The sequence below is a fragment of the Sceloporus undulatus genome, chromosome 4 (assembly GCF_019175285.1).
Source record: "Sceloporus undulatus isolate JIND9_A2432 ecotype Alabama chromosome 4, SceUnd_v1.1, whole genome shotgun sequence".
NCBI classification, from domain to species: domain Eukaryota; kingdom Metazoa; phylum Chordata; class Lepidosauria; order Squamata; family Phrynosomatidae; genus Sceloporus; species Sceloporus undulatus.
In genome coordinates, this window is record NC_056525.1 from 180391680 (window position 1) to 180407475 (window position 15796).

The 15796-nt window shown below is 41.3% G+C and overlaps 1 protein-coding gene across 5 annotated transcripts in view; it reads left to right on the forward strand.

The window, feature by feature from the left end:
• The window catches only part of ZNF516 (zinc finger protein 516), a 151479-nt gene that overhangs the window by 67574 nt on the left and 68109 nt on the right, over positions 1-15796 (forward strand). For all 5 annotated transcript variants that reach the window (XM_042462449.1, XM_042462448.1, XM_042462452.1 and 2 more), the window contains exon 2: positions 11962-13971. In XM_042462449.1, coding sequence (XP_042318383.1) covers positions 12156-13971 — 1816 coding nt within the window. In that variant the 5' untranslated portion in view covers positions 11962-12155. The remainder of the gene's footprint in view (positions 1-11961; positions 13972-15796) is intronic.

The following is a 15796-nucleotide window of genomic DNA, read 5'->3' on the forward strand; positions in this document are numbered from 1 at the left end:
TCCACTAATTTGAGGGTGAGGATTCATAGGCAGCTGCTCTATACAATGTTTGTCCATTGGTGTATAAGCTCAATATTGTCTGTACAGACTGAGAATGCAATCCGACCTGAAAAATAAGGGCAAGGACTATCTCTTCTGCCAGCAAATTGTTGTCAGCAGAGTAGTTCTTCTGGCATGATTGTTCTGTCAGCAGATCTCTGAAATCAGACAGCAAGACCGAGTTGTGGCAGCAAACAAGCATTTCTGTTGAAATAAGGACATTTCTGTCATTAAAAGAGGTTTGTACATAATCTTGACTCTTGAGCAAGTGCATCTTTGGGTTAGATTTGCACTGTGAAAGTGCCATTTTGTGAGTTTCAGAATCTTTCACACATAGCAATCTAATTGCTAAATTGCTTTTAAATGAAATTAGGGTTGCCATATCCCGCCCCCCGGCGGGACAGTCCCGGTTTGGGCGGTGCCGTCCCGGTCCCGGTCCGGTTTGGTGCCCAAACCGGGACGGCCCCGCCCACCACGGCCCCCGTGGCCCCCGCGGCGGCTCCAAGGCCTTGCTGAGGCCTGGGAAGGCTCTCCGCGGTTGGAGCTCCAGCCATGGAGACGCTCCCTCCCGGGCCCCAGCGAGGCCTTTGAGGCGCCTCCGCGGTCGGAGCTCCGGCCGCGGGGGCCTCCAAGGCCTCCGCGAGGCCAGGGAGGAGGAGGAGGCCGTTCCCACCGCGGGCCATTGGCACGATGAGGGGCGGCCCCCGCCTCCTCCCGGCCTGGGAGCCGGCCGGGCTTCTCCTCAGGCCGGGAGGAGGAGGAGGCCGCTTCCCACGCAGCGATCGCCGCGAGAGGAACAGCCTCTGCCTCCTTTCCCGGCCTGGGAGCCGGCCTAGGCTCCCTCTCAGGCCGGGAGGAGGGAGGAGGAAGCCTGGCACCGCGGCGATCGCCACGATGCCAGCTTCCCCCGCCCTTCCCGGCCTGAGAGCCGGCCTAGGCTCCCTCTCAGGCCGGGAGGAGGGGGGGAAGCCCGGCACCGTGGCAATGGGGAAATTTTTTTAAAAAAAGTCCTACATTTTCAAACCTGGTCCTACATTGTCCCGTTGGAGGTCCTCCATTATGACAACCCTAAATGAAATGGAAGTAGTTCATTACTGGAAATTTGCCTTTTAAAAACAGTAGAGTTATAATTCTGAGCTTCCCCAAATGTAGCTGCTTATCATTATAATGACAGTTTTTAAGATAAGTCTATACCATTATTAAATGAAATGAAAAATGTTTCTGCCAGTACTTAAAAAAAAAAAAGAATGCTATAAGCTGTGGTACCAACCCCCCAACCCCTCTGTGTTTATTGTAAATCGCATTCAAAAAAAATAAAATAAACACATACAAGAAAAGATAGTATAAAGATAATTTGTAATATATACAGTTGTGTGAGAGAGAGAGAGAGAAAGAGAGATATGGCACAACAACATCACAAACCTCAGCAATTGCAGATTTTTTAAAAATGCATTTAAAATATTAAATAAATAAAATGCTGCTTTTGAAACACAGCACTGTTTTGCTTCAGGGATGAGTTGTTCGAAGAGCAAGAAATCCCCCCTCCCTTTTTTTTTTTTTTGCAAGAAGAGTAATAAGAGGATTTTTTTTTTGTAATGGTTGTTTAAATGTTTTCTGAGTGTTAACAGTCTAGATAATGGTAGCCCAATAATCAGAGCCTCATATCATCTGTGAGCACCTACTTTCTTCTTGTTAGAATTAGAAATCTGAGCAGGTTTAAGTATATTCATCCTTGAAGTATTTAGCAGCAAGATCACAGCATGACTCAGTTGCATGTTTACATAACTTGTCTTAATGGATGAAGTTGGGTAAAGTCTTAGACCACTTAGAAAAGTTCCACTGGATGGCACCACATGATTGAACTGGTAGCTGGAAAGAATTGCTTCTGCTTCTAATTGGTTTCCTGCCTCAGATGTTACAGATGGAATATAAAGTTCCACTGATATAGTATGAGCAATCAGATGGAAGTTGTTCAGTTCTGTAGCTTTTCCTTCCCATTCTGATACTCTCATCTGTAAAAAACAGTAATAATGAAAAATTCATGGAACTATAGACTACTACCATGTAGCATTCATCTGTATTCTTGAATCCAAGGGGATATTTTGTGCCTTGCAAGTTAAATTTAAAAATAAACCTGGGATCTGAGCCTAACATTGCCCCTACACATGCATGCACACTTTTTGTCTATGATGATAGGGATTGTTTGGCTCTCCAGATATTTTGGCCTACACTTTCTATCAACCCCACTGAGTTTTTTCCTTTCCTTGATCTATCTTTTATTTATTATATTTATTATCATATTTATAGTCCTCTAGCTAAAGATCTCAGGGCAGCATACAGTCAGCTCATTGTGGTCAACTCAAAACAATGTAGACAGTCAAAATGTTTTTAAAAACATTAAACAGTTCAACAAGTTAAGACAGATTAAAGTAAGTTAAAATACTTTAAAACAATTAAAAACTATATACCTGTGTGGATCTGTGTAAAATTTGTTAGGTCCCAAAGGCATTAGTAAATAATCATATTTTTATTTGACGTTGGAATGACAACAATGTAGGTGCCAGTTGGACCTCTAAGACGAGAGTATTCCATAATTTGGGTGCCACAGGGGAGAAGGCCTTCTCCCACATTCTCTGATGGCATATTGCCCTTTTTGATGGGCAATCCTCTCCAGCTATAAGATCAGTTTCAGTGACTGGTCTTCATATTACAGGAAATAAGTCTAATGCCATTATGTACTTATAATATACATCATATTGTTGAGGGTTCACTGTTCGGATTCCCCTCTCTCTCTCACCCATCTCATTCCTTCCCATTGATTACTAAGTACATTGATAAACAATAAACATATTGCCAAAATAGATTAGCACTTTACACCCACACAAATGACTAACTGATTGCTAAGTAGATTGATAAACAAAAAAAAAATATTGCAAAAATAGATTGGCACTTTACAGCCACACAAATGACTACTTGAAATGTATATGGCAAGGTCAGATGCATAAGTTGTTATTGCTTGTGTCATGTATAAATAACCTGTTCGATGACTTTATATTGTATGATGTTGATCAGTCTATATTGCTAATTGGAGTTGGATGTGACATTTGAAATGTGTTACTTATTGAGAGAAAACAAAGAGCTTCAAAGAAAATAACCACTCAGTTTTACCCACTTTAAAAGGTATTGTGTCTTTATTGCAGTTATAGCCAGACGCTAATTGTGGACATAGCATTTCATTTGCCTAGCAGGGCCATGATGGCATATTCTCATGTGCCCAATACATTTTAGAAAACACGCACATATACCCAGAATGTTCTTGAGACAAAAAGTGGATGGAAAAGGGACACTGTAAATAGTTTTGTCAGAGCTTTATGTATGACCAGTCATTTCGGTCTTGTGATTTTGCGTGTTCTGTGTCATTGATTATTATTATCTTCTGTCCACGGAATAACTCCTAATACTGGCTGTTCTTTTATTCTTCATATTAGAGTGGAAATGTAGTTTGGACATAATGGATTATTGATTGGTCTGAGAACAGCCGAGGCCCCAAGGCCCTGTCATCAATGGTACTCACTCTTCCATTAGAGAATGCATCACTTCATGCAGCTCTTTGGGATCCAAAGCTGCAGAATATAAGCTTATAATTGTTGATCTTGTAACAGAACGGTTTTTAGGGGCTGGGAGCTCTTCATTGTTGTCATGGACTCCCCCTCCCTCTCCCTCCCCTCCCATTTGTCCAAAGAATACCTTCTTTGTTTTGCTAGTAAGATAAGCTGAACCAGGATGTTAATGATGTATTTTAATTCATTCCTTATAGTGCTACAGTGTAACTGATAAAATACATTTCTTTGTCCCTGGGAGGACAAACATGGCCACTATGCTGAAGCACAAAATATGTACTGAGTGGGAGATGGGCCTGTTTCTCTCAAAATGCCTTGTACAAGTGCGCAAGAATAACCTCTTCACATAATTCTTTTCAAAAGTGTTCTGTGTCTCGTGTTATGAAACTCTGCTTTTTCACTTGTGCTTTCTCCCCCCCCCCCTTTCAGTTTTTTCCATTGTAGGTTTCCCTTTGCTAGGGCGTTGCTTTGAGTGCAGGTGTTTATGGTGTTGTGTTGTCTTTTTCTAAGGGCTATTGTCTGCTGTTTGTCATCGTCAGGTCAGAGAAAGAGAAAAGAAATGAGGTAGTCCAGCTCAGCCATGAAACTCACTGGGTGACCTTGGGCAAGTCGCATGCACTCATCCTCAGGAGAAGGCAATGTCAAACATCCTCTGAACAAATCTTGCCAAGAAAACCCCATGTTATATTCATCCTGGGTTCACCATACAATGGAAATGACTTGAAGGCACACAATAACAGTCAAGATGACTTGAAGCAAGGTGGCAGCATTAAATAATAATATCATAATAATAATATTTATTTACTTATACCCTGCTCTTTAGCCAAGGCTATCAGAGCGGCTTACAAATTGTTAATTAGACATTTCCCTGCCCTCAGGCTTACAATCTAAAGAGACAAGACACAAAAGGAGAAGGGAATGGCAATGGGGAAGGAGGAAGGGGGAAAATCCAGCAGATCTTCTCTCCCTCTGATGCCTGGACCAGGGCAGATGGACTGGAGGGAGGGCCCTTCTTCTTCCTCTGATTAAGAACGATTAGGGAAGGCATTGGCCTACCTTCTCTTCCCCTCAGAGGCCAGGATGGAGTCGGATGCCTTGTGGGGAGGCTCAGTTCCTTTAGAGAGGCCTGATGGCACTGGCCTACCTTCTCTTCCCCTTATTTATTAATTTGTTACATTTCTATCCTTCTTTTCTTCAATGAGCTTATGGTTCTCCTCCTCCCCACTTCATCTGCACAATGACCCTGTGAGGCAGGTTAGGGTGAATGTAAATCAGTTATTGGTGCAAGGCCCAGGGAGTTTCATGAGTCTTTAGACACTTGAACCTTGGTTTCCAAAGTCCCCAGTGCTAGGATGCATCTACATGTAGAAATACGTAATGCAGTTTGACACCACTTTAACTGTCATGGCTCCATCCTACAAAATCCTGGAATTTGTAGTTTTGTGAAGCACCAGCACTCTTTGGCAGGGAAAGCTAAAGACCTCATAAAACTACAAATCCCAGGATTCCATAAGATGGACAATAGCACTTAAAGTGGTGTTAAACTGCATTACTTCTACAGTGTAGATACACCCCATAGCCACTGTCCCAGCCCCATCATGTTAAAAGGTGCAAAGCTTGATTTACAGCAAAATAGCTTGCTGGAGCCTTTCAAACATGAGCAAGCTGCATGGTTCTTGCCATGTTTTGTTTTCAGTGCTTTCTTCTCTTCTGCTTTTCACTCCCTGATTATGGTAACTCCTTTAATTTTGCGTATAAACAACAAATCCGGTTTTGTTGATAATGAAGTCAGGGTCCCTTCCCCTGGTCCAGTTGACCAAAACCAGTATTTTAAAAAAAGGCTCAACAGAATTTAGCTTCGGTGACTGTTGGAGGGGGGGGGGGGAATCAAGGCAAAGTCATGCTGACTTTTTCCTAGTGCCCGTGTTTACTTTGAAGGACGTTGACTGCTAGGATTTCCTGTGAATTCAAGGATATGCTTGCTATTTAAAGACAGGCAGCCCTTCCCCTTCATCTTCCTGCCCCTGTGCATTAGCTGCTCCAGAATTACAGAGTGGCTGTGTTGTCTTTGGAAGTAAGCACTCCAAAGGTGAATGAAGTTATCCATAAAAGGAGCAAAGGAAAGCATTTCTCCCGGATATTTGCCAGAACAAGGGAATCAAGTGCCGATCATTCCACATGTAGGAGTTCTAGTTTCGCATCCAGTTTTAATTCCCTGACAATGTGAGGGGGTTTGCTTTTTTTATGTTAGGAAAGGAACACTGCAACACATGTTTTGGAAATGGGACAGTGAGACCAGATTCTCAAGCAGCCATAGGCTCTTTGGGTGGCCTTGGAGACAAACAGAGGCATGCTGCAATGGGCGTCACATTTGTCTTCAGTATTACAAAACCAGTATGCATAGGATCTGTGCTTCAAGAGTGCATTTCACTTTTTAAACATTAAATCCAAGGCATGGAGATCTTGCCAAGAGCTTTGAGTTGTTCCCTTTGGGGGGAGGGGGTGAGGACATTGCTGTGGAAACCTTGGAAGTCTCTTGAAATGGAAAGTTTATTTTTAAACACGTTGCTTTAGTAAATCCACCCGGCTCACTGCCTTCACTCAGATTTCAAGGTGATCTGCTGGGGGGAGGCCGGCAGGTTCTTATCACATTATAGATAACTATATAACTATCACTCGCACAGGGCTCCAGTGTGGATGGAGAATGGTCCAAAAGGAGCCTGTCAGGGAACGGAATGAGTGGGGGACACATTTTACCACACACACAAGTCCCTCACTCATTCCATTCCCCAATTTTTCACTTCCAATCCATCCCCAGAGGGGGTGATTTTTGAGAACTGTTTTGAACAGTTCTCAAAAATTGCCCCCTCTGGAACGGATGGAGAATGGATGGGGAACAGATGGAGAATGGAATGGAACGAGTGGGGGACTTGTGTGTGTGGTAAAATGCACCCCCCACTCGTCCCTCACTTGTTCTGTTCCGTTCTGAGAGTGGTCCTGTGCGATAAAGTTCATAGTCACATTCTGAAAATTTTATTTTTCTAGCCTTCACAGAGTGGCTGTGGTGGATTCTGGGAGCTGCAAGTCAAAATGATTATTTTTTCCCAAGATCTGAGAATATAGTATGTGTAAAAATGATATATTCACTGTTTGTCTTCACTCCCAGTGTTCTTCCATCATGCCCAGCAAGCAGTGACCATTGTAATCCAATACATCTGGAAGCCATCTTACTAGAAGGCCTGTTTAATAGCATAAGGGAATACTGGGTATACCCAATGTGCCTGCTGTTAAATCACCTTTGCATAAAGATAACATTATTCCATAACCTGCAACAAGTGTCAGCTAATTCATCAACTTGGAAAATTTTCTGTAGCTCATTTTGGTATTTTTTTTAAAAAATGCAGACAATATAGTCTACAATCAAAAGGCCGTGGAACCTAGATAAAGTCTAGAGCAGAACAATTTTCAAGCTAAAACAACCTGTGATTTTGGTCTTATCTGCACTGCAGAAATAAGGCAGTTTGACACTGCTTTTACTTCTGTGGATCAGTGCTATGAAATGCTGGGATTTGCAGCTTTGTGAGATATTTATTCTTTGCTCTCAGAGAGCTCTGGTGCCATAACAAACTACTCTACCCAGATTTCCATAGTATTGAGCCGTGGTAATTATAGTGATGTCAAACTGGAATATTTTTGCAATGCAAATTAGACCTTGGTCTGCAACAGGATGCCAGAGGGCAGGATGGACACCTTTGCTACCACACTGGAAAAGTCCCTGTATGAAGTTTGCACCAACAAAGGAGGCCTGGGGAAATCCACAATCATGTGACTGTGGAATTTGTGAAACTGTAGTCCAGAAAAAGTACCCTTTCTCAAGCTCTAATTATCATTAGTGAAGCATTATTAGTTCCTCTATCTAGTTGGGGCTTCTTAAGCCAATTTCTTATGGGGCCAGGCTCCTGACTTGAAAGTCAGTGTTCCTCTTTTTTTTGGTAGTCTCTTTCTTGGTTTGGTCCTAATACCATTAGACTGGTATCGTGGTGGAGTATCAGCAATTGAAACTGGTTGAATTGGGTCAAGGCAAATCTGAAGGTCCTTGCTCAGGTTTTGTGAACTCATGAATTCAATTCAGCATCAAGAACTTCTTCAGCAGTAATATAAATATAAATATAAAAAGGAGCCCTGGTGGTACAATAGTTAAATGCCTATACTGCAGATACTCACTCACAAACCATAAGGTTGCGAGTTCAATACCAGCAAAAGGGCTCAAGCTTGACTCAGGCTTGCATCCTTCCGAGGTCGCTAAAATGAGTACCAGATTGTTGGGCACAATTAGCTTACAGTTGTAAACCACTTAGACACTGTTAGTTCAGTATGAAGTGGTATATAAATGAAGCTGTTACTATTAATATATTATCTTAAGACTAAGCCAGATGATCCACCATTTTAGCTTCAAGCCCGAACTACAACATGATAACTCATGGGAACCATTTTATAATCTGCAAACTGGCAAGCTCAAAATGAAACATACTACCAAGGAGTAGCCCAAAGCCTGGAAAAGTTACTTTTCAGAGTAAAATTCTTAGTGCCATATGGGGAACACTGGAATTTACTGTCAAAATATGACTTTTCCAAGCTCTAAGCACTTCTATATTTAGCGGTATCTTAAAGACAGATACCTAGCCTAGCACATTTGTAGCACAAACTTTGAGGCATTCCTCAGTTAAATTTCTTATTGGAGGTAATGAATTAATTATTTTAAAATAAATGTATATTCTACTTTTCTGACAAAAATGGCAGCCAAGAAGGTACACACATTAAAAACAAAATCTGGGTTAAAGTATAACAGGACTTGCACATTAATTAAAACAGAATTAAAAACAAAATTAAAAGTGAAAAACAATATCCAACTGTTTAAACCCTGTTCAACAGTATCCAGAATAGAATGTAAAATATCCAAAAGTGCCTTGTCAATAGGGTGAAAGGGACAATGCAATTATATTTCAAATTCTTGCCATTTTGTAACACTCCTGCTTTAGAGACTGATGGAACTCAGTCATGAAATCTGCTGGGTGACCTTGGGCAAGTCACATGCTCTCAGCCTCAGAGGAAAGCTATGGCAAACTTCCTTTGAACAAATGTTGCCAAGAAAACCCCATGATAGATTTATCTTAGCGTCACCATAAGTTGGAAACAACTTAAAGGCATGCAACAACAAACACATGTAGGAGGTAAAAACAGAACCTGTGTACATTCATAACTGATAATGCAAGTGGATAGTGAATGTAAAATAATTTTTAAAAAGATAAATGGGCTCAGTATCTGTTAAGTTAAAAATTAGCTGATCTAAGATGCTGGTTTAGTAACTGCTGCACCATCCTGTGTTCAGTGCTGTAGTCGAGTTAAGCCTCACATGGTCAAAGCAGAGTGACTTTTTGACTAGTCTGGAGATCTGAAGCACTAGAACCTTTTGATTACCAGGGATGAGGATCAGGGAGGCTTATCTTCAAAGTTTTGAGAGAGATGCCTTTTCATTACTGTGGTTGCCTATCACCTACAATGATAATGCATCTGCTTTCCTACCAGACTTGCCTATTCTTTCTGAATTTAGCTGCCATTCTCACTGTAGTTGTGATGGTATGGAACATTTTGAGTAACAGTATATTGTTGTGAGCTTTTTCTGTGACAGACTATCAGAATTCTTTCTTTGAAATTGTCCCAGGCAGCCAACATGATACCATAACTCCTCCCTTAACAGCTCCCTTCCCTGCCTCTGGTTTTATGGTAAAGCAAAACCAAAAGGCCTTAATACTGCCACCTTCTGACAACAAAATAACAAAACAAAAGCTAACATATCTCAGCTTGCTCTAAGGATGCACTTACACTGCAAGAATATTGCAGTTTGACACCACTTTAACTATCGTGGCTCCATGCTACAGAATCTTGTGAATTGTAGTTTAGTGAGACACCAGCATTCTTTGGCAGAGAAGACTAAAGAACCTTATAAAACTGCAAATCCCCATATTCCATAGGGTGAAGCTACAGCTCTCAAAGTAGTGTCAAACTGCATTATTTCTACACTGCAGATGCATCTTCAACCTCTTAAAAGCAGCACATTTATTAAAAATATATAATCATGATACTTTGCCAATCTAATCTGTGATTCTTCTGGGACAATAATGAGGATGGCGCCATTAGATTTCCTGTGATTTTATTGGGGGAAAACAGGACTATTGGATGGTATGCTTGATCTTTATTGGACAATGAAGACCTAGTTGCTGCTGGTGAATATGAAAACTATTAGAGTGGTTTATTTGATACAGATCAAAACAACCTTCTCCTCCTTCTCTTCTTTATATTGTGGCTATGGGGGCTGTCAAGATGGTTGCTTGCACTTCAGAATTAAGTAGTACATACTCTCCAACATTTCACAGATGAAAACTAGGACATGTGTGGCCAAGCAATGTCTGAGTATTAATTTTCAGTGTGGTCAAGATGGCAAAAGTTATTAATTAAAGTAAGAACACAACACTAGGAGAGGTTACGGTTTACTTTCTCTTGACCCTACTGGGAAGGGTAAGATCCCACTCCTCTCTTGTCTACCCTTATTGAGTAAAAAGTACTTCTGGATTTTGAACTCAGTTTACACCAACTGAGGTAAGCTGAGTACAAAGGGGGAAAGTAGAAGAAGCAAGAGAAATGGGGACATTTTAGAAGCCACCAAAAACACGGTACAACAGAGAATTAATTGCTACTGTCTTTGCCAAGTCAGGACAGTTGGACCTATATTATACATTGTCATGTGATTGAATGCACAGGTGGTGCACAGGTGGTGATAAAATGAGTAATGGTTATCACTTATCACTATAGGATGGAGTACCTACAGTGGCATAACATTGAAGAGTGAAGAACATGCTTAACCATAATACAGTACCTTCTTAGTATTAGCAAGAGAGCAGAACTTGGAAGCATATTCACTTTTGACTGTGACTGGGGATGCTGGCTGGGGATGCTGGAAGCTGTTTTTCAAAACCATATTTGCAAGTAATCCTTTGTGTCTGATCTATAAGTTTGGAATTCTCTTGTTCCTAGATACTTGCCCAGTCCTGAAATCATTTGGAAGTATGGCCCTGTTCACACATTTCTGCTAAATGCATGGGGGTGGATGTGCACACTGAGAGAGCCTTTGCTTCAGAACACCAGAGATTCTTACTAACCACTAACCCATGTTGTTTTCTTGGTGAGAGTAGTTAGAAGGGGTAGCAAAAGAGTTATGTGTCTTAAAACAGAAATACAAATTCTCCCTCAGAAGCACTAATCTTCTATAACTGAACATGATTGCACTTGTAGTCAAATAGTGGAAATGATGTTTTTTCTAGACAAAAACTATTTTGCAATCCTTTGCAGTGAGATTTAAACCACCTAAGTGTGTACCAATTTGCATCCAGTGTGAGCTCTGCAAAAGTCAAAGCATTTATCCTTGAATATTTGCTACAGAATACTGCTCCTGTTAAATTCAATTACAAGAACAATCCCCCACTGATTTCAATGTGGCAGGATTTCACCTAATTTAGTTTAGCTTGCTCATTGTGAACACAACACCTAATCCTGCTCGCATTAGCAAGGATGTTGAAGTCTGCATTAGAGTTGTCTAAGCACAGTATTAGTAGCATTGCTAGTGTAATTGGCCCATTTAGAAATCTTATTTAGCTACATTGTTGCTTTCTCTTAAAGAAAAATATGATGTCTCCTTTGCTGACGACAGCCATGCCTTAGATGCCATTTTCAATAAGGATGGAGTGCTGTACTTGTGCTACAAAAACCCTTTATCACTAGGCAAACAAAAGTTGGGCTGTTTTTCATGAAATTATACATGTCTATAAAACCACGGACTTAAAAATATTACAGCTACTTTAAGAAAAGGCTTATTCACTTGAAATGACATACACTTGAAATACTCACTTGAACTGAGACCCTTTTTGGTTTGGAATGAAAAAAATAAATGAGGTATTTTTTGGAGACACATTCTTATTTTTAGTAAAAAAAATGACATGCACACACATGCTGTTTCTCAGTGTCTGGCATTACTGTGTCCATAGCTGTGTATAAATTCTAGTGAGCATAACAGTTTTATGAATTTACGGTATCAATTCCAGACAGACTTAAGATAGTATAAGACAGTTAACAGTTTGGTACAGATGAAACATAAAATCTTGATAGAGATGTACTGTACGTAATAAAAATAAAATAAAGAAAAGGAATGTTTTGTAATACTGTATTGTGTTCTTTGTTTTGGTTCCAGGTCCTGTTTGCCATCTGACTCAAAAGCTGTAGTGAATGCTTATAGCTCAAATGCTTTCTAGTGGGAGAAAATCCCAGAAATAAGAATGAAGACATAAAGCCTCAATAAGCAGAAATTCATGGTTGAAATTACAATATACTTTTCACTTGAACAGACTTATTTTGAACTTTTGGACTGATGTTGCTATAATATAGATGGATTGTGGTACAGGCACAAATATGGAACTGCGAAGAGCCTCCAGTCCTCACAACATACATACGAATGACATGAATGAAGACACGGCTGTTTTGCACAGCTGTTGCATCTGTGGCAAAAGCTTTCCTTTCCAGAGCTCCCTATCTCAGCACATGAGGAAGCACACCGGGGAGAAGCCGTATAAGTGCCCTTATTGTGACCACCGAGCTTCCCAGAAGGGCAATTTAAAGATCCATATTCGGAGTCACAGAACAGGCACCATCAGCCAGGGGAATGAAGTGGAAATGGGAGGAGCAGTGCCGCTTAGTGAGACCAGAGTTTCAGAAGGCCTTGAAAGTTGTACCAGCCCTACTAAAAGCACCTCTGCCTGCAACAAGATACTGAATGGAGCCACTCCCACAGCAGATGGCAAGATCTTGCTTAGAAGCAGCAAGAAAGAAACAGGGCCAGAAGCACAGATTGGAGAAGATGGTAAGTTATGTACTTTCCAGTGTACCTTCTGCAAAAACAAGTTTGAAGGGAAGAAAGAATTGGAGCAGCACATTCATCAGGTCCATAAGCCTTTCAAATGTAGGCTGTGCAACTATATGACCTTAAAACAGGAGACACTCTTGAATCATATAGAGAGGGACCACAGTACCACTCAGATTCCAAATGGAGAAAGGCATGCTGAGAACGGCAAGAGTGAGTCAAGTGCAGGAGAGTTTCCTTGTGAAGTCTGTGGACAAGCCTTTAGTCAAACATGGTTTCTGAAGGCTCACATGAAGAAACACCGGGGATCATTTGACCATGGGTGCCACATTTGTGGCAGAAAATTTAAAGAGCCCTGGTTCCTCAAAAACCATATGAAATCCCATGGCCCAAAATCTGGGAGCAAAAATAAGCCAAAAAATGATCTAGAGCCTATAGCCACAATTAATGATGTCATTCAAGAAGAAATGATTGTGACTGGTTTGTCTCTGTATGAAGTGTGTACCAAGTGTGGAAATCTGTTTACAAACATGGAAAGCCTAAAAGCACATAATTCTGTACATTGTAGGTCTCAAGGAGCCCGTGGTGATCATATAGCTGAGAGGCTGGCAGATGGAGGCCTTGACCCATGTATAGCAAAGCAGGTTTTTCTCCAGTATCTGAACTTGAAGCCATGTGTAGGTGTAGATGGCATTCCAAGGCCCCAGTCAGGGAAAAGAGTAGCTGAGCTAGACCCTGTCAATAGTTACCAGGCTTGGCACCTGGCTACCAAAGGAAAAGTTGCAGAGCCTTCTGAATATGTGAAATACTTTGGATGGGATGAAATCCTGGCTGATGCTGATGTCACTTATGACAGGGACAGAAGGGAATATATACTTGTCAGCCAAGAGAAGCGCAAGCAAGAGCAGGACTCATCCAGTTCTTCCAGCAATCCGAAGAGGAAGAACTGTACCAGTGGTCGTTCAGAGAAAAGCAACAGTACACTGTCAGGGGACAGCTGTATCACTGGTGAAGATGACTTAGAGTACAGACCCTCTTCACGGCAGAGCAGAAGGGCATCACAGAACAAGTCCACTGAGTGTTTTGAGTGTGGGAAGATCTTCCGCACTTACCACCAAATGGTGCTTCATTCTCGTGTGCACAGGAAAGACCGCAGAAGGTTCAGCGAGGTTGGGACAACACCGCAACAAGATCGGTATGGTTCAAACAGTGAGGATGGTGACTCAGGATCTGTCAGTGGGCCTAGCACACCGAGTTCTGCTTCAGCGCCTGAAGATTCGGTCACTTCTGGAGTAGGGGAGGAGGGGCCTGAAGACAGTTTAGAGGAACATGAGCCATCACCATGTAAGTTTCTACAAACAGCTTCCTTTCCTTTCCCATTTCCTTATCTTACCTTCACTTTTTTTTTTTTTTGTAAAGCAAAAGCTTTTCCTAATACAGTCAGCTCTCCATATTGGTGGGGGCTCACTTCTGGATCCTCCTGCCAGATACTAAAAAGGTGGGACCTCAAATCCCATTAGTGTCAATGGATGCTGGCACATGTGTGGCTGCGTCGCCACAGCTGCATGCATGTACCACCATTGAAGATAATGGGGTAGGACCATCCACGGATGCTCCAGTCTGCAGATGGCTAGCCCCCTGATACTGAGGACAGACTGTAGACTTATTGATGGCTTTTGGGGACTAAAGTTTTAAAACTAAGGAGATGTCCCAACAGCATGTAAAAATCTTACCATATATTTGGGTTTTGGACTATGTGTAGGGTAAAGATTAAGTTGCACTAACTCCTGTTGAAATCATTGTGAAAAGTTAGATATGATTGACTCAGGTTTCATTCATTTCAGTGGGAGTTAAGGCAGAGCACCTATTATTATTATTATTATTATTATTATTATTATTATTATTATTTAAATTATTTATACCCCGCCCTTCAGCCCTAATGGCTCTCAGAGCGGCTTACAATTATTATTTTTACTAAGATGGTTCCCTGCCCTCAGGCTTACAATCTAAAAGACACGATACAAAAGGAAAAGGGAATGGTGGTGGGGAAGGGGATGAGGTCCAGTGGTTCTTCTCTCCCTCTGATGCCTGGACCAAGGCAGATGGACTAGAGGGAGGGCTCTTCTTCTTCAGGCTAGCTCTGGTGGAGCTATTAATTGTGTATTTGCTGCATTTACTGTAGATCCTTTCTTCTACTGAGGTAAGGATGGTATACATGTCTCTCTCATACTTACTTTGTTCATACAAGAGGCTAAGATGTTATGGTTGGGCCAATGTCAGCCAGTTAGTTTCATGGCTCTATGCAGATTTGAACTAGATGTCTCAGATCCTAATTCAGCATTCCTGTTTCATTGCTCCTTCCCTGGTATAGTGGTGGCACAGGTGAGGTGACCTCATGTCTCTTCTGGTTCCATATTTGGTCCATTGCAACCATTTTCAAAGCCTTTTTGGGAGGAGGGGTTTGGCCAGTTGTGGATGTGTTGTGAGGGGAAGGAAAATTGCTATGTTTGCGTTTAGGGTATTCTTTCAGAAATGTTGGAGTACAAATCACCTGAAAATCAGGTGATTTTTTAAAAAAATTGTGAGATCATCTTGAGCCTTTGGGAGAGCACTGGGAGCTTTTAGGGAGCCAGGAAGAAGTTCTGTTCAGGGGTTGCATGCAGTTTGTGGCTGAACAAGTGTAGAAGTCTCAACTTAGATTATTACTGAGCCTGGGAATAAGAGTTCTAAAACTCCCAGGCTGATACAGTTATGATCTGGATTGCTCTCTTCATGTCTGCAATTTATATTGCCAAAAATTAATCAGTTAAATAAACTGATTATTAGTTCTCAATAAATGTAGCTGTGGGGTCCAAATTAGGACCAAAGTAGTGATGGGAATATTTAAATGCTACATTCTTTATTTGGATCTGCTAGACCTTTATGCTTGCTAAAATATATTGTTCTGACAATGTTTTTAAGATGCTTTGGGTTTAACCATGACTAAAATCCTATTGAAATACGATTTAAAAATATACAGTGGGTCCTTTGTATCCACTGGAGTTTGTTTCTAGGACCCCCTGTGGATACCAAAATCTGTGGATGTTCAAGTCCCATTATATACAATGGTGTGTAAAATGGTGTTGTTTATAGAAAAGGGTTAAATCAGGTTTTGGATTTTGGGAATTTG